Source organism: Rissa tridactyla, chromosome W, assembly GCF_028500815.1.
Source record: "Rissa tridactyla isolate bRisTri1 chromosome W, bRisTri1.patW.cur.20221130, whole genome shotgun sequence".
Taxonomy (NCBI): domain Eukaryota; kingdom Metazoa; phylum Chordata; class Aves; order Charadriiformes; family Laridae; genus Rissa; species Rissa tridactyla.
In genome coordinates this window covers 8,781,458-8,800,892 of record NC_071496.1, presented here as the reverse complement: position 1 = coordinate 8,800,892, position 19,435 = coordinate 8,781,458, and the positions used below count along the sequence as shown (strand labels likewise).

General features: G+C 44.7%; 1 protein-coding gene across 1 annotated transcript in view; it reads left to right on the top strand.

The window, feature by feature from the left end:
* LOC128901883 (single-stranded DNA-binding protein 2-like) overlaps positions 1-19,435 on the top strand; it is a 149,479-nt gene that overhangs the window by 21,293 nt on the left and 108,751 nt on the right. The window contains exon 2 of the mRNA XM_054184036.1: positions 10,822-10,894. Coding sequence (XP_054040011.1) covers positions 10,822-10,894 — 73 coding nt within the window. The remainder of the gene's footprint in view (positions 1-10,821; positions 10,895-19,435) is intronic.

Below are 19,435 nucleotides of genomic sequence, written 5' to 3'. Positions count from 1 at the left end.
TCTGTGCCCCTAATCACGACCCTCTGAGCTCTCTCGTTCAGCCAGTTTTCAATCCCCCCCACTGTCCATTCATCCAACCCGCACTTCCTAAGCTTCCCTATGAGGATGCTGTGGGAGACCATGTCGAACGCCTTGCTGAAGTCAAGGTAGACCACATCCACTGCCCTCCCCTCATCTCTCCATCCAGTCATGCCATCGTAGAAGGCTATCAGATTAGTCAGACATGATTTCCCCTTGGTGAATCCATGTTGACTACTTCCGATAGCTTTCTTTTCCTCCACATGCCTTGAGATGATGCCCAGAACGAGCTGTTCCATCATCTTTCCAGGGATGGAGGTGAGGCTGACTGGCCTGTAGTTCCCTGGGTCCTCCTTCTTGCCCTTTTTAAAGACTGGAGTGACATTGGCTTTCCTCCAGTCCTCAGGCACCTCGCCTGTTCTCCAGGACCTTTCAAAGATGATGGAGAGCGGCCCAGCAATGACTTCTGCCAGCTCCCTCAGCACTCTCGGGTGCATCCCATCAGGACCCATGGACTTGTGGATATCCAATTGACCTAATTGATCTCTCACTCGATCCTCCTCAACCCAAGGGAAGTCTTTCTCTTTCCCTGTTACTTTCTCCAAAGTCTGGGACTCCTGAGGGGTGGCCTGAGCAGTAAAGACCGAAGCAAAGAAGGCATTCAGTAACTCCGCCTTCTCCGCATCCTCCGTCACCATGGCTCCTGTCTCATTCAACAGTGGGCCCACATTTTCTCTAGTTTTCCTTTTGCCTCCAATGTACTTGAAGAAGCCCTTCCTGTTGACCTTGACATCCCTGGCCAGGTTTAATTCCAAGGAGGCCTTGGCTTTCCTCGTTTCATCCCTGCACGCTCTGGCGGCATTCTTGTAATCCTCCCAAGGGGTCAGTCCCTTCTTCCACTTACTGTAAACTTCCTTCTTCCACTTGAGCTTTTTCAGAAGCTCCCTGCTCAACCATGCAGGTCTCCTGCGTCCCTTGGCCGATTTCCTGCTCTTAGGGATGCACCGATCCTGAGCTTGGAGGAAGTGGTCTTTGAATACCAACCAGCTTTCTTGAGCCCCTTTGCCTTCCAGAGCCCTAGCCCACGGGATCTCTCCAAGCAGTTTCTTGAAGAGGTCAAAGTTAGCCCTCCTGAAGTCCAAGGTTGTGATTTTACTTCTTGTTGTTTTGTGCATAGTACCCATGATCCTGAACTGTATCTTCTCGTGATCACTACAGCCAAGGCTGCCCCCAACCTTCATGTCCCCCACCAGTCCCTCTGTGTTTGTCAGTACCAGGTCCAGGAGTGCTCCTCTCCTTGTTGGCTCCTGTACCACCTGTGTCAAAAAGTTATCATCAATGCACTGGAGGAGCCTCCTGGCCTGTGCGTGCCTGGCTGTGTAGCCTTCCCAGCAGATATCGGGGTGATTGAAGTCCCCCATGAGAACCAAGGCCTGCGATTGTGAGGCTACCTTCAGCTGTCTGTAGAAGGCCTCATCAGCTTCCCCATCCTGATGAGGTGGCCTGTAATAAACACCCACAACAGTGTCCCTCATATTTGCCTGCCCCTTAATCCTTACCCATAAGCTCTCGACCCTCTCTTCATCCGCCCCTAGTGAGAGCTCGATGCATTCCAGATGCTCTCTCACATAAAGAGCAACTCCACCACCACGCCTCGCTGGCCTGTCTTTCCTGAAAAGGACATAGCCATCCATGACAGCATTCCAGTCATGTGAGCTGTCCCACCACGTCTCTGTAATTGCAATGAGATCGTGGCCCTGCGACCGCACACAGATCTCCAGCTCTTCCTGCTTATTCCCCGTGCTGCGTGCATTGGTGTATAAGCATTTCAGAGAGGGAGTCGTGTGTGTAGTTTTGACCCTTGAGATGTGCTATGCCTTCTGGCTCTCAGAAATACTGGCACGCTCTCCCACAAGTGCTGAGCAACTACGCTCTGGCACCTCACCAGCAAGCCCAGTACCGTTCCCACCCCCCTTCAAATCTAGTTTAAAGCCCTATCAATGAGCCCTGATAACTCTTGTCCTAGAGCCCTTTTTCCCCTGGAAGTCAAGGTATTCCCGCCTGTTACCAGCAGGCCTGGCGTTCTGTAGATCAGGCCATGATCAAAGAACCCAAAGTCCTGCTGGTAGTACCAGGCTCAGAGCCAGGCATTGATCTGCTGGCTCCTCCTATTTACCCCCTCATCATTCCCCACAACTGGGGGGATAGACGAGAACACAACTTGCACTCCCAATCCCTTGACCAGCCGTCCCAGGGTCTTGAAATCTTTCTTCATTGCCCTTGGACTTCTTTTTGTTACCTCGTCGCTGCCTACTTGAAAGAGCAAAAGCAAGTAATAGCCTGAGGGCCGTAGCAGGGTAGGAAGCATCCTCTTCACGTCCTTGACCCGGGCCCCAGGGAGGCAGCAGACCTCCCTATGTACCGGGTCCGGCCTGCATATTGGGCCTTCTGCTCCCTGCAGCAGCGAGTCACCTATGACAAGGACCCGTCTTTTCTTCTTTACCACAGAGGTTTTGATGCAGGGGAGGTCTGACTAGACCTTGCTGACACCTCCAAGGTAGAGAACTATCATGCTTGTCATCATCCAGCTTCCCTTGCAGAGCACTGTACCTGTTACATAATGGCACCCAGGAAGATGGGGTAGTTGCCGGGCAGTCCTGAGTGCAGTGCCTGTTGCGCTGGGCAGGAACTTCCTGCCATTGCCCCCTGTCCTCCAAGTCACCACCTTCAGTTGGGGGGAGAGAGGACAGGGAGCTCTCTGCTGCAGGGGTTCTGTCTGCCTGCTGGGTTTCTGTCGTGGGATGCAGGATTCTACTCCAAGTATCTATCTCCCTCTCACATTCCCTGATGCTCCTCAACCTACTTACCTCCTCCCTGAGCTCCGTCACTAATCAGAGGAGATCCTCTACCTGGGCACATCTCCCACAGGCGTGCCCATCACTGCCATCCGACACCAGCATAAGAATTCCTCCACTTAGTGGCAGAGCTCCAGGAGGAAGTGAGTAGCTTGAAGAGTATCAGGGAGTCTCTCTCTGAAGAGATAGGCAGCGAAGGAGAGGTGGTGGAGTAGCCTTGCATGTTAGGGAGAGTTTTGATTGTCTAGAGCTTAATGATGGTGATGATAGGGTTGGGTAAGAATTGGGGGGAAGGCCAACAAGGCAGGTATCATGGTGGGAGTCTGTTATAGGCTGCCCAACCAGGATGTAGAGGCAGATGAAACATTCTACAAGCAGCTGGGAGAAATCTCAAGATCACTAGCCCTTGTTCTCACAGGGGACTTACCAGATGTCTGCTGGAAATACAATACAGTGGAGAGGAAACAGCCTAGGAGGTTCCTGGAGTGTGTGGAAGATAACTTCCTGACACAGCTGGTGCGGGAGCCAACTAGGGAAGGCGCCCCATGGGATTTGTTTGCAAACAGAGAAGGACTTGTGAGTGATGTGAGGGTTGGAGGCCATCTTGGGCATAGCGATCACAAAATGAGTTTTTGATTCTTGAAGAAGTAAGGAGGGGGGTCAGCAGAACTGCTACCTTGGACTTCCGGAGGGCAGACTTTGGCCTGTTTAGGGGCCTGCTTGACAGAGTCCCTTGGGAGGCAGTCCTGAAGGGCAAAGGAGTCCAGGAAGGCTGGACATTCTTCAAGAAGGCACAGGAGCAGGCTGTCCCATGTGCCAAAAGATGAGCCAGTGGGGAAGAAGACTGACCTGGCTAAACTGAGAGCTTTGGCTGGAATTCAGGAAAAAAAAAGCGTTTATAACCTCTGGAAGATGGAGCAGGCAACTCAGGAGGACTACAAGGATGTTGTGAGGTTACGCAGGGAGAAAATTATAAGGGCCAAAGCCGAACTAAAACTTGATCAGGCTACTGTTGTAAAAGACAATAAAAAATGTTTCTATAAATGCGTTAGCAACAAAAGGAGGGCTAAGGAGAATCTCCATCCTTTATTGGATGCGGGGGGGAAACATAGTGACAAGGGATGAGGAAAAGGCTGAGGTACTTAATGCCTTCTTTGCCTCAGTCTTTAATAGTAAGACCAGTTGTTCTCTGGGTCCCCAGCCCCCTGAGCTGGAAGACAGGGACAGGGAACAGAATGAAGCCCCCATAATCCAAGGGGAAATGGTGAGTGACCTGCTACACCACTTAGACATGCACAAGTCTATGGGGCCTGATGGTATCCACCCAAGGGTACTGAGGGAGCTGGCGGAAGTGCTCACCAAGCCACTTTCCCTCATTTACCAGCAGTCCTGGCTAACCAGGGAGGTCCCAGTTGACTGGAATATAGCAAATGTGATGCCCATCTACAAGAAAGGCCGGAAGAAGGATCTGGGGAACTACAGGCCTGTCAGTCTGACCTCAGTGCCTGGGAAGGTCATGGAACAGATCATCCTGAGTGCCATCACACGGCATATACAGGACAACCAGGGGATCAAGCCAAGTCAGCATGGGTTTATGAAAGCCGGGTCCTGCTTGACAAACCTGATCTCCTTCTATGACAAGGTGACCCACTTAGTGGATGTTGTCTACCTAGACTTTAGTAAAGCCTTTGACACCGTTTCCCACAGCATTCTCCTGGAGAAACTGGCTGCCCATGGCTCGGATAGGTGTACTCTTCACTGATCTTTAGAGGTCCCTTCCAACCTGGGATATTCTATGATTGTGCTCGTCAGTATGATAAAATAGGGAAGAGATCATGGTTTGGCCATGGCATACATGACTGTTGAAAATATGAAAAAAACCACTTTTTTGGAATACTGTAAGTCTCCTTAAACACAGAAAGGAACATTTAGGATCACTTCTATGGAACTACTTTTAAATGTTGCTCAGCTGTTTCACTCTCCTTCACACAAACTAAAAATTATCTATGGATATTGATTTATTAGTTTTCATTTTGATTTTTTAAATTATTATTTAATATTAAATGTTTTATGGGTAGTGTGTTGTATGCAGAACTTTCCATACACGATTAGTTTAAAAAAATGAAGTCTATTAACAATACAAAAATGCTATTTCTGTGATACTCAGATCTGGAACATTACAACTATATATATAATTTTTCCTATACCCAGCATCAGATGTTAACAGCATAATAGCTATTGCTGGCAAAGGAGGTGCTAACATCTAGGAAATAAGCTGATATATTTCTGTGATTGCACTAATCTCTGTCATAGACTTTGTGAAAGAGTATACTACTTGGAATGTACTTTGACGCACTGCCAAATTTGGGGAGCTTGAGGCTTTCACTCTACCACATTGATTTTATTACTTTCTGGATAATGGTTGTATACAACTATACCTTCAGTTAAAATATATATTATTTTTTTAAGGTATGTGTATGTGGTAAGGTTTTAGGAAGGATGGTGGTGCTGCAGAGTGGCCCCTGTGGGAGTTCAGGGGCTGCCTCTGCTGGACACAGCTGGTTCTATCTGGTTCTGCAGCAGACCCACTGCTAGCCAAAGCTGAGCCCATCAACTAAGTCAGTAGTGCCTCTGTAAAAATATATTTAAGAGTGAGCAGAAAATGCCAGACAGGTAGAGGAGGATGTGATTGACTCCGTGTTGACTACTCCTGATACTTCCTATACTCCATGTTGACTACTTTTCCTCCACATGCCTTGAGATGATGCCCAGAATGAGCTGTTCCATCATCTTTCCAGGGATGGAGGTGAGGCTGACTGGCCTGTAGTTCCCTGGGTCCTCCTTCTTGCCCTTTTTGAAGACTGGAGTGACATTGGCTTTCCTCCAGTCCTCAGGCACCTTGCCTGTTCTCCAGGACCTTTCAAAGATGATGGAGAGCGGCCCAGCAATGACTTCTGCCAGCTCCCTCAGCACTCTTGGGTGCATCCCATCAGACTTGTGGATATCCAGTTGACTTAATTGATCTCTAACATGATCCTCCTCAACCCAAGGGAAGTCTTCCTTCATCCAGAATTTCCCTGTTACTTTCTCCAAAGTCTGGGACTCCTGAGGGCTGGGCCGAGCAGTAAAGACCGAAGCAAAGAAGGCATTCAGTAACTTCGCCTTCTCCGCATCCTCCGTCACCATGGCTCCTGTCTCATTCAACAGCAGGACCACATTTTTCTAGTTTTCCTTTTGCCTCCAATATACTTGAAGAAGCCCTTCCTGTTGACCTTGACATCCCTGGCCAGGTTTAATTCCAAGGCGGCCTTGGCTTTCCTCGTTTCATCCCTGCACGCCCTGGCGGCATTCTTGTAATCCTCCCAAGGGGTCAGTCCCTTCTTCCACTTACTGTAAACTTCCTTCTTCCACTTGAGCTTTTTCAGAAGCTCCCTGCTCGACCATGCAGGTCTCCTGCGTCCCTTGGCTGATTTCTTGCTCTTAGGGATGCACTGATCCTGAGCTTTTTCCTCTACGTGCTTAGAGATGAGGCCCAGAACGAGCTGTTCCATCACCTTTCCAGGGATGGAGGTGAGGCTGATCACCCTGTAGTTTCCTGGGTCCTTCTCCTTGTCCTTTTTGAAGACTGGCATGACGTTAGCTTTCCTCTAGTCCTCAGGCACCTCGCCTGTTCTCCAGGACCTTTCAAAGATGATGGAGAGCAGCTTTGCAACAACATCCACCAGCTCCCTCAGCACTCATGGGTGCATCCCATCAGGGCCCATGGATTTGTGGGTGTCAAGTTTGCCCAAATGATCTCTAATTTTCCTCCTCGATCAAGGGAGAGTCTGCCTTACTGCAGGCTCTCTCTCCTACCTCCAGGGTCTGGGGTTCCTGAGGGATGGCCTTAGCAGTAAAGAATGAAGCAAAGGTGGCATTCAGTAACTCCGCCTTCTCTGCATCCTCCATCACCAGGGCACCCACCCCATTCAGCAGCAGGCCCACATTTTCCCTAGTCTTCCTTTTACTGCTGATGTACTTGAAGAAGCCCTTCTTGTTGTCCTTGACATCCCTTGCCAAGTTTAATTCCAAGTGGGCCCTAGCCTTCCTCATTGCATCCCTGCATACTCTGACAATGTTCCTATACTTCTCCCAAGTGGCCAGTCCCTTTTTCCACCTTCTGTAAACTTCCTTCTTCCATTTGAGTTTTTCCAGAGTTTTTGAGGGCTTAGGAGTCCACGAGTGCTGGTCAGTCTTGAAGAACCACCTTTTAGAAGCACAGGAGCAGGCAATTCCATTTTACCATAAGTCAAGCAAGCAGGGCAGAAGACCAGTTTGTCTGAACAGGGAACTCCTCGTGGAGCTCAGGAGGAAAAAGAAATTGCATGATCTCTGGAGGCGAAGTCAGGCTTTGCAGGAAGATTACAGAGCTGTGATCTGCATATGCAGGAAGAAACCACGAAAGGCTCAATTAGAGATGAAAATGGCCAGTGTTGTGTCAGACAAGAAAGGCTTTTTAAAGTATGTTAATAGCACGAGGAAGTCCAAAGAAAACATTGGACCAATATTTGTTGAAGATGGTCACCTGACTAATAGGGATGAAGAAATAAGTGGAGGCATTCAATGCTTTTTTTGCCTCAGTCTTTAATAATACTGACAGACCTCGGGCTGCCCGGTCCCCTGAGTCAGAGGAGCATGAGTGTGGGAACAGTGACTTTAGATTTGTGGGCACTGAAATTGTAAGGGACCAGCTGAAATGTGGTCGATGCCCCATGCCTGTCAGTGTTTCAGAGGCATTTGGACTATTCTGTTCTGTTCTATTCTGTTCTATTCTAGTCTACATTTTACATACATATTTTACATCTATTCTCATTTTACATACTCTGACTGTGGCCATTTTTATCTTGTTCTAGTCTTTCTTATGTCATAGTTAAATCACTATGTCCATTAATCCTACTTGTTACACTGTGTTGAATCTTTTTTGATTTCTTTGCGATCTTTCCTCAGAGCATCAGTTTTCATGCATCTTTTTGCTGTGACTAATGCAGTAAAACATTAGTTGTTTTTTATATCTCTGTGTCAAATGCATTTATTTCTGAATGGAACTATAATGTTGTTAACTTCTGTAAAAACTTACTGACAGAATAATAACTAGGATGAGCAAACAATTTACATTTAAAATGAACCAATCGGATTATTTTTTATACTTTGCCTTCTCTCTTGCATCTGTCAAAGTTGTTTCACCATTTCATTTCATAGTATATTTAGACCAGGATGTATGTCAAAGTGTAGGAGACTATAATTTTAATTACAGTTTAATTAGCACATTACATATGCTTATATCAAACCTCTAGTGCTATCTTTGTTGTTGTGTTAAAAATATCTTGGTTTTTTTTAGATGCTGACCAACTAGGATGCATGCAGGGTAGTGATATTCAGTTATACTGGAATATTGCTGGCATGTGCTGTGTTTTGCAGATAGAATCCCGGAGTCCTTAGATGATACTTAAAAATCTTTTATGATATTAAAGTATTATGCTGTTGATTTGGGTATCATAGTGCAGTATTCGCTAAAGCTTTTAATAGGCGTCAGACTTATGAAGGTGGTGTATCTGCAATAAACGCCTGGTTCTGGTGCTTTTTTGCTTTCCTTTGTAGGATAGAAAGGATGTGATCACACAAATCCTTTTATCTGGACTGCAGGCTTCATGTTTTGATAAGAACAAAAAATTGTGCATCTTGGAAGACAAATGAAGTATTTTTAAGTGTTGCTAGGTATATAAGTGTTATGGTTTGAAAATCTCATAACAGTTTATTGTAATTTAGACAATTATTCTATCACCCGAGGACCCCTCCCCACATGGGAAGGGGAATTGGGGAAAGCAAGGAAACACAAGGGTTGAAATATAAATAGATTTAATAGGATAAGACTAAATAATTAACAATAATACTAAAGAACCAGTATTGATCCCGATACTAATATAAGATATACAAGGATTATACCCAGCCAATTATATCAGTAGGAAGCTGTGCACTCCCAGCAGTGGACAGCAAATGTCGGACACTGAGAGTGCAACGGCTTCGGGAGGAAGGGAAGGCCTCAGGGGTCTGGCACCAGGACAAGGAGTTCTCTGGACTACCGCCATCAAGGGAGAGAGAGAACTACACAGCAAACTTCATAATTTATATTGAGTTTGACGTTCATGGTATGAAATAATCCTGTTGGCCAGCCTGGGTCAAATGCCTGGGTCTCACTCTTCCTAATCCCTGCACCTGGCAAGGCTAGAAAACACTGAGACCTTGAATCCCACAGAGCCTAGCTGGCTATAAAGTAAATTCAGACACTAGAGCCTTCTAAAAGTGCAGTTTTCCCAAGCATTAGAAAATAAATTAGTCCTGTGTTGCTCAAACCAGGACTATAAGTTGTCTTGGTTATTATATAGAGTTCTTCCTCTGTCTTTTACATCTTTCTGATCTTAGATTTTGTCTATAACCATTTATTGCTTAAAAATTGAATCATAGTTCAACTGGAAAGTATTAAGTCAACAAGATTTGACTTTTCTTTTTTTAAAAAAAGATTTGGTTGTACTTACTTTTGAGATGATAATCTAGAATAAGTGAGCCTTTCTCTCTTCACAGTACTTAGAAAAAGCATATCACTGTATTATCTCTGAGCTGTTAGGCATTTGAGCAATGAATGGTACCATGATCCATTAGAATAACTTAAGTGCTTTCTCCTTATCGCACTGTTTGTATTTATTCATATGGCTTAATACAAACTAATAGACAACTGTTTTGTAAAATGCCAGAATTAAAAAGTGGGTACGGTCCCTTTCAAGCTTCAAACTAAAACCAATCATATGCTTAATTATTAAATAGCAGTATATCACAAAGTGCACTCATTGATTTTTGCTTCTTAAAAACAGTTCAGCTAGCAGTTTTTAAAAAAGTACAACCTGATTTTCTTTTCTTTCTTGGACTGAAATGTTTTATAGACAATTTCTAAGCATTATTATTAAATCATTATTTTAAACAGAGATGAAAACCTTAGTAAATGAGATTTCATTTTGAAAGACTTGAAAAATGCAGACAGACGGGAACATCTCTAGAGAATCAGTTGCAGAATAGGAAGTGCTACACGTTCAGTTTTCTTACTCGGATCTAGCCTATATTAACAGAAATTGTTGTTTGTTACTGCTCACCTGTTCTTGGGTTTTTTAAAAGGCATTCTCGGCCCAAGTTCTAGTGGATAGCCATTCAGGGTATGAGTCCCCTTTTTGCATTGAGATCCTTGTGCCAACTCTATTGATTTACTTGGATATGTGCCTGCCTGCTGAAGATCACTTTTTGTGAAGCTCCTTCTGGAACTGTGACAATAATGTGTAGCTGTGTTGTCATCAGAACTCAAAGATGCACATCTGACTAAATCTAAAAATATGTTTACATTCTGCTTAAGAGATGTGGTTGTACTACAGTAGTCGTGGATTCTGTAATTACTTTTCCTGATGCAGCTTGAAGTTTGCATGTTCTTTCAATAAACATAAACTACTGTTCACATGTGCTCACAGCTTTACACATTCTACATGTAAAAAATTTTGATTTGGAAAAATAATCAGTGTTGTTGCATGAATATATTATATTTACAGTAAACATGCTATAGTGGGCAAATAGGCAGCAGTAGGTCAGTTGTTAGCTAACTGGGCACCTGTCCAAATATCATTAAAATATTGACATCAAGTAATATGGTTTTTTAATAATATTTAATTAGCTACCATTTAAACACCTCTGCTCAGATTGACCTATATGTTCAAGTTTTAAAAGTTCATTATAGATAATAGATTTGACATGCTTGGTGCATAATGGTTTCTGAAAGGAAACAGTGTGCAACAGTGATTTCTAAAGTCCTTTGTTTCTAAAAAGAGGAGAAAACAAATGCACAATACTAAATATTGTCTTGTTTATTTTTCAGATTAGCACTGTACGTATATGAATATATGCTCCATGTAGGAGCACAGAAATCAGCCCAGACATTTTTATCAGAGGTATGTTTTCCCCTTCTTTTTTTTTTCTTCCATAACTTTCAAGCATGTGCAAATGAAATAAATATGTCGGTTTAAAATAAAAAGCAGTGATAACCTTGAGTATCAGTTTATGTTGATCAGCATAGATTTCTGATCCTGCAAAAGCCAGTTTGCTATGTCATTTTACATGCCTTAGTATAATTACTTTTTCTATGATTTGTTACCCCCTGTTCTCTGATTTGCTACTACAATGAGAAAGATTCCCCTATTTTCTCTAATAAATATGCATGAGAATGCATCGATGGTGCTCCTTTTTGATGATCTACTAACTTATTGTTGACACCCCCAATTGTGAATAATGGAGCCATCCTAAATACACAGCAGTCAAGTATTTTACATCCTACTGTCATATACTTGCAGTTCTCATTCTCTTAAGCATTGTTAATCTCCATATATAGTCTTACCATGCTTCTAACTGCTTCACTTCTTTTCATCTGGAGAATCAATTATGACTATAACCATTTAGGTCCTGTTTCTTAAACACTTTTTAACTGCTAGTAGAATTTTTACTGTCACACAATAGTTAGTATTTTTCATAGTCTTTTAAAGACTTGTATATATCTTTTGAAGATTGAAGTAAATGATATCTCTTTAGTATATTATATTTGTTCTGGAATACAAAAACACCTGTGTACCAAACATATTGAAGTCTTTTCACTATATTGTTTTTAATAAATTTGTCTTTGATTAGGATATTTAAGATAATAATAATAACTGAGTACTGAGCAGAAGTGAGAAAAAAAAAGGCAGAATGTTGTACTAGGATAATTTGCTGCTTCAAATGATACTTCTTGTATTGGGTTTACATGGCAAAGTTTTGGTAGTGGAGGGCCTGCAGACGTGGCCTATGTGAGAAGAGATCAGGAGATGCTCCCATGTCAGATAGAGCCAGTTCTAGCCAGCTCTGAGACAGACCTGCCACTGGTCAAAGTTGAGCCAGTCAGTGAAGCTGGTGGTGCCACTGTGATAACATATTTAAGAAAGGGGTGAAAGCATTGTGCAGCAGCTGTGAGAGAGAGGAGCGAGAAAAAAAAATGTGAAACAACCCTGCAGACACTGTATTGGGTTTGCATGGCAAGGTTTTGGTAGTGGGGGACTACAGGGGTGGCTTCTGTGAGAAGCTGCTAGAAGCTTCCTCTATGTCCAATAAAGCCAATGTCAGCCAGCTCCAAGATGGACCCACAGCTGCCAAGGCCGAGCCAATCAGCAACAGTGGTGGCACCTCTGTGATAACATAGTTAAGAAAAAACAAAAAAACCCCAACTGCATGACAGCAATCAGGAGAGAGGAGTGAGAGAAACAACTATGTAGAAACCAAGGTCAGTGAAGAAGGAAGGGGAGGAGGTACTCCAGGAGCCAGAGCAGAGATTCCCCTGCAGCCCCTGGTGAAGACCATGGTGAGGCAGGATGTCCCCTGCAGACCGTGAAGGTTAACAGTGGAGCAGATATCCACCTGCAACCTGTGGAGGACCCCATGCTGGAGCAGGTGGATGCCCGAAGGAGGCTGTGACCCCATGGAGAGCTCGTGCTGGAGCAGGCTCCTGGCAGGACCTGTGACCCTGTGGAGAGAGAGGCGCCCACGCAGGAGCAGGTTTGCTGGCAGGACTTGAGACCCCGAGGGGGACCCATGCTGGAGCAGTCTGTTCCTGAAGGACTGCACCCTGTGGAAAGGACCCATGCTGGAGCAGTTCATGAAGAACTGCAGCCCGTGGGAAGGACTCATGTTGGAGAAGTTTGTGGAGAACTGTCTCCCGTGGGTGGGACCCCACACTGGAGCAGGGGAAGAGTGTGAGGAGTCCTCCCCCTGAGGAGGAAGGAGCGTCAGAGACAACATGTGATGAACTGACCACAATCCACATTCCCCATCCCCCGCACTGCTTGGGAGGAGGAGGTAGAGAAATTGGGAGTGAAGTTGAGCCTGGGAAGAAGGGAGGGGTTGGGGAAAGGTGTTTTAAAATTTGGAGTTTATTTCTCATTACACTACTCTGACTTCTAATTGGCAAAAAATTAAATTAATTTCCCCGAGTCAAGTCTGTTTTACCCATGACAGTAATTGCTGAGTGATCTCCCTGACCTTATCTCGACCCATGAGCCTTTTATTATATTTTCTCTCCCCCTGTCCAGCTGAGGAGGAGTGTTAGAGCAGCTTTGGTTGGCACATGGTGTCCAGCCAGGGTCAACCTACCACAGACACCAAGGTCAGTGAAGAAGGAGGGGTAGTACCTGGACTTATGCAAAGCATTTGACACTGTCCAACATGACATCCTGGTCTCTAAATTGGAAAGGCATGGATTTGATGGATGGACCACTCAGTGGAAAAGGAACTGGCTAGATGGCCGCACTCAAAGGGTTGCAGTCAACGGCTCAATGTCCACATGGAAACCGGTGACGAGTGGCGTTCCTCAGGGGTCAGTACTGGGACCAGTGCTGTTTAACATCTTTGTTGGCGACATGGACAGTGGGATTGAGTGCACCCTCAGCAAGTTTGCCGATGACACCAAGCTGTGTGGCACGGTCAACACAATGGAGGGAAGGGATTTCATCCAGAGGGACCTGGACAGGCCTGAGAGGTGGGCCTGTGTGAACCTCATGAAGTTCAACCAGGCCAAGTGCAAGGTTCTGCACCTGGGTCATGGCAATCCCAGGCACAAATACAGGTTGGGCAGAGGATGGCTTGAGAGCAGCCCTGAGGAGAAGGACTTGGGGGTACTGGTGGATGAGAAGCTCAACATGAGCAGGCAATGCGCACTTGCAGCCCAGAAAGCCAACCACATCCTGGGCTGCATCAAAAGAAGCGTGGCCAGCAGATCGAGGGAGGTGATTCTGCCCCTCTACTCTGCTCTCGTGAGACCCCACCTGGAGTCCTGCGTCCAGCTCTGGAGTCCTCAGCACAAGAAGGACATGGACCTGTTGGAACAGGTCCAGCGGAGGGCCACGAAGATGATCAGAGGGCTGGAGCACCTCTCCTATGAGGACAGGCTGAGACAGTTGGGGTTGTTCAGCCTGGAGAAGAGAAGGCTCCGGGGAGACCTTATAGCAGCCTTCCAGTGCCTAAAGGGGGCCTACAGGAAGGATGGGGAGGGACTCTTTATCAGGGAGTGTTATGGTAGGACACGGGGTAACGGCCTCAAACTGAAAGAGGGGAGATTTAGATTAGATATTAGGAAGAAATTCTTTACTGTGAGGGTGGTGAGGCACTGGAACAGGTTACCCAGGGAAGTTGTGGATGCCCCATCCCTGGAAGTGTTCAAGGCCAGGCTGGATGAGGCTTTGAGCAGCCTGGTCTAGTGGGAGGTGTCCCTGCCCATGGCTGGGGGGGTTGGAACTAGATGACCTTTAAGGTCCCTTCCAACCCAAACCATTCTGTGATTCTGTGTAGTAGGTGCTCCAGGCGCCGGAGCAGAGATTCCCCTGCAGCCCTGTCATAGTTTAACCTCAGTAGGCAGCTAAGGCCCGCACAGCCGCTCACTCACTCCCCCACAGAGGGGTGGGGGAGAAAATTGGAAGGGTAAAAGTGTCAAAACTTGTGGGTTGAGATAAAGACAGTTTAATAGGTAAAGCAAAAGCCATGCACACAAGCAAAGCAAAACAAGGAATTAATTCCCTGCTTCCCATCGGCAGGCAGGTGTTCAGCCATCTCCAGGAAAGCAGCGCTCCATCATGCCTAACATTGAGAAGACAAATGCCATCACTCCAAACGTCACCCCCTTTCTTCTTCTTCCCCCAGCTTTTATTGCTGAGCATGACGTCATATGGTCTGGAATATCCCTTTGGTCAGTTGGGGTCAGCTGTCCCGGCTGTGTCCCCTCCCAGCTTCTTGTGCACCCCCAGCCTGCTCGCTGGTGGGGTGGGGTGAGCAGCAGAAAAGGCCTTGACTCTGTGTAAGCGCTGCTCAGCAATAACTGAAACATCCCTGTATTAGCAACACTGTTTTCAGAACAAATCCAAAACATAGCCCCATTCAAGCTACTATGGAGAAATTTAACTCTATCCCAGCCAAAACTGTATAAGCCCCTGGAGAAGACCATGGAAAAGCAGGTTGTCCACCTGTCCACCCTGCAGCCCATGGAGTACCATGCCAGAGCCTGTGCAGGACCTCATGCTGCAGCAGGTAGATATGCCATGAAGGAAGCTGCAGTCTCTGGAGAGCCCACACTTGAGAAGGCTCCTGGCAGGAATTGTGGCCCATGGAGAGAAGCCAATGCTGGAGCAGTGTTTTCCTGAAAGACTGTACTGCATGGAAAAGACCCATGCTGGAGCAGTTTGTGAAGGACTGTATCCTGTGGGAGAGCCCCCACGCTGGAGCAGGGGAAAATTTTGAGGAAGGAGTGGCAGAGATGAAGTGTTATGAACTGACACCAACCCCCTTTCCCCATCTCCCCTGCACCACTCAGGAGATGGATGAAAGAAGTAGAAGAGTCAGGAACACAGGGGTGAAGTTGAGCCTGGAAGAAGGGGTGTGGTAGGGGGAAGGTGGTTTTAGTTTTGTCTTTGTTTCTCACCATCCCACTCTATTTTTAACTGGCAATAAATTAAATTAATTTTCCCCAAGTTGAGTCTGTTTTGCCCATGATGATAATTGGTAAGTGATCTCCCTGTTCTCATCTCGACCCATGAGCTTTTTCATCTTATTTTCTCCCCCTGTCCTGTTGAGGAGGGGAAGTGAGAGAGTGGTTTGTTAGGCATCTGACAGCCAGCCAAGGTTAACCCACCACACTGCTCCAAAAGATAATAGTGATATGCTAATGATGATATTTTGGAGGTGGGAGAGGGAAGGAAGAGAACAGGAGGGTTGTTTAGGTAGATATCATGAAAAATTCACATAACAGCTAGGTAGAAGGGTTAAAAATTGTGGTAGTATCAATTTATGTTTATATTAAAGTATGTCTTTGACTATTTTTTTCTTTTAGTAAAGCAACATAAAAATAAGAGAAAAAAGAGAAAAACATGGAGAATACAGTCTTGGCTTTTAGAAAACAGCTGTCACATAAATAATACCCTGTGCAGGTATTTATATATCCTCATTTTGATTTTAGGATATACTTGTGTCCTGGTTCGGGGTGGAGCAGAGCCCACTTTCTGTTCAGGGAGAGAGGCTCTTGCTCACACTTGTTGCTGTGGCAACCAGGGTCAGCTGACCTGGTTGTTTACCCCATGGAGGGGTCGCACCTGTGGGGAGGAGTGGACAGGTCAGGTGACCCAAGCTGACCAATCGGGTATTCCATTCCCTCCCATCTGCCCTGCTCAGCATAAAAGCTGAGGGAGCAAAGGCATCAGGTTAGCTCTTTGGCTTTCTTCTGTGGGCTCTTTCTTTAGTGACTGATGTCTGAGGAGGACCCTGTTAGCTCATCTACCTTTGATCCCAGTCAGTGTCTTCCATTTTCCACTTGTAACTTTGCTAGTGTCTGACAGTGACATCTTCCTGGGAACTTGATCAGGTATATATTTATAGCTATTGTACCAATTTCATTATTTTTTAAAAATTATTTTATAATTAATATTTCATTAATGTAATTTTTTTTTCTAAATTCATAACTCTCTTTATCTCTCTTCTTCCTCTCCTTGTAGTGAGAGGTGGGGGAGGGCATCTGTCATCTTGTCATTGTCCAACCCAGCACAAACTATGACAATTTCCAAAATGAGTAGTTGATAGTTTAACTTCTGTCATTTGAATTTCATGAAAATATTCAGTATAGTGCCTTGACATGTTTCTCTTAAAGATAATTAAAACTTGGACTATAGAGAAAATGTTGGATCTGAGCTAATACAATCTGAAAACATATCACAGCTTTCAAATTCAGACTGAGACTAGCCAGAAGATGATGAGTATGAGGTAGAGGTAATTAATAATGGTTTGTATTGGTATGAGTTGTCTGTTAGGTTTCACAGAGAGCTGTAAGCTTGTTTATCCTATTCATTAGCAATGCAGAGGGTCAAAGACTATGCTGATAATGTTTGTAAATGCTTATACGTTGGAACAAAAAGCAGTTACCACTAATACAGAGAAACCTGGAAAAAATCTGATATTTGATCTGAAAGTCATAAAATGTGGCTCATGTTGAGAAAACCATATACTAATACAACTTGGAGGAAATAATCTAAGCCACAAGTCAAATGGCAAGCGGTAAAAGCAGCACTTGTGGGCTGTAAACCACAAAATAATAGCTCTATTCCCCCTCTCTACCCCCTGTGAGTCAGCTGTACTTTTTAGAAAATTATTATTGGGATACAAGATGAAAATGAGAGAACAACAGTTGAGATAAGTCCAAAAAAAGTCTTCTAGACAAATAATTTATGATATTATGAAAGTTATGATTTTCCGTCTGTCTGTACTTTTCTGACTTATGCCTGTTGAGAAACAACTGCCCTATTGCAGTGAATTAGTTGTGAGAATGCTTCAATTTTAGGAGATATCCAAGTGGCATAGGAGGAAATTGATATTGTTTTGGTCACTCCAGAAAGAGCATGGCCGGCTGGGCCATGCCAGTAGCTCAGTCTGTAGCTGCCAGAACAGTTTGGGTGGATTTTTTTAAAAGATGAAATAATTCAGAGTAGTAGCTTTAAAACTGACTATTGGAGCATAAAAGAAATAAGCATATATAATCTGAGCAATAGAGCTGTCTGTGATATCAAAAGAGTATAAATGACAGATTAAGATCCCTTCCTTAAAGTTCTACCAGGGAAAATTATTAAAATTAATGGAACAAAATTAAGAAAAAGAAAATTTAAGTTGGATATCATGAAATCACTCTGATGTTAGATAACTTAGAGATGGTTGTCTGAAGCATTTATACATTTTTGTGATGCACTGTGTCTAGTTTAAATTTCATAGAACTGATTCACAGATCAGTAAGTTCCAGAAGCCCTCTGCTGGTCTTTCTCACTTACAAGATGCACTGTGGTTTCCATGTCTTTGTGGTCCCTGTTGAGTACAGCCTTCAGAGCTTTGTTGCCTTCATCTCTAAAATGTAGGACCTCATGTTCAACTAGCCTTTCCCTGGATCTCTGGATTGCAGAGACCTCTAGTTTATTAACTATAGCTCTAGTCTCTTGGTCTGCAAATTACTTCCTTTCTAGAGACATGGCGTGAAGTAATTGATAGAAGTAACTCAACAGCTGTTTCATCCCTAAATATGTAGTTATTGTACAATTGGCAAAATGGCAAGAGGCCAGCACAACTAGATTTCATGTAAAGCACGTCATTTCCTGTCCTGGTTTGAGGTAAAACAGAACCAACTTTCTGTTTTGTAATTTTACTTCTTAGATAAGCCTCTTCTAACTCTATGAAATTAACAGCATGTTGTGTCTGAAACGGTTCATTCAGAGTGATAAGACAGTTAGTGACAAGGAATGGTATGCAGCAAGGCTCTTGCTTATACTTATTGCTATAACAACCAAGGTCAGCTAATTTCATTAGTTGCCCCATTGGAGGGTTGGAAACGGAAAAGCGTAGAGGGGTCCCACCTGCAGGGAGGAGTGGACAGGACAGGTGACCAAAAATTGACCAACAGGGTATTCCATCCCATCTGCTCCATGCTCAGTATAAAAGCTGAGGGATCAAAGGGTCAACTCTCTCTTCCTTCAATGGCTGACGTCCGAGGAGGACCCTGTCTGTTCATCTGCCTTTGATCCTGATCCATGTGTTCCTGATTCCAGCTCTGGAACCCGATTCCCACCTGTTGCTGAGTCCAGCCTGGGACTTCCCCAGTGCCTGCTGGTGATGTCATCCTGGGAGCTTAATATGGTTTTGTACATACTGTATCTATTTCATTATTTTTCTTTTTATTTTATTATTAATATTTCATTAAAGTAGTTTAGTTTCTTCTAAACTCATAAATCTCTTTATCTCTCCTCCTCCTCTCCATGCACGAGAAGCTGGGGGAGAGCATCTGTCACTGGCCATTGGCCAATTTGGCCAAAACCACGACATTTCCTTATGAGGGTTAAAAAAAAAAGGGTATTCAGATGCGGTATCCAAATTTTTGAAACAGAAGAAGCTGCTCTGCTCCAGAATTTTTCCTTTGGCCAAGCTGCTACAATTTCCTTGAAGAGTTGATCCTAGCCCACATATTTTAATGCTTTAGTATCCTTTGAGATTAGGTTCCAGCCTTGAAGGAATAATTCCATTAGCTTGATTAGACCAGGAAGTTAGGCATTTCCTGATTAATAGATCATCTGTTATGAACTTAATTGGTACAGTTGACAACTGTGGCTTGTGAATGTGAGGTTTCTCCTATCTGTTTATAGAGGGCCTCATCTGCTCGGTCTTCCTGGTTGGGTAGTCTTCAACAGACCCCCAATGTAATGTCACCTGTCCCTGCCCTCCCTTTAATCCTGACCCATAAGCTCTAGGTCAGCTTCATATGGTATGGAATCTCCCTTTGGTCAGTTGGGGTCAGCTGTCCCAGCCATGTCTCCTCCCATCTTCTTGTGCGCTCCCAGCCTACTTACTGGCAGGGTGGTATGAAGAGCAGAAAAGGCCTTGACTGTTTAGCAACAACT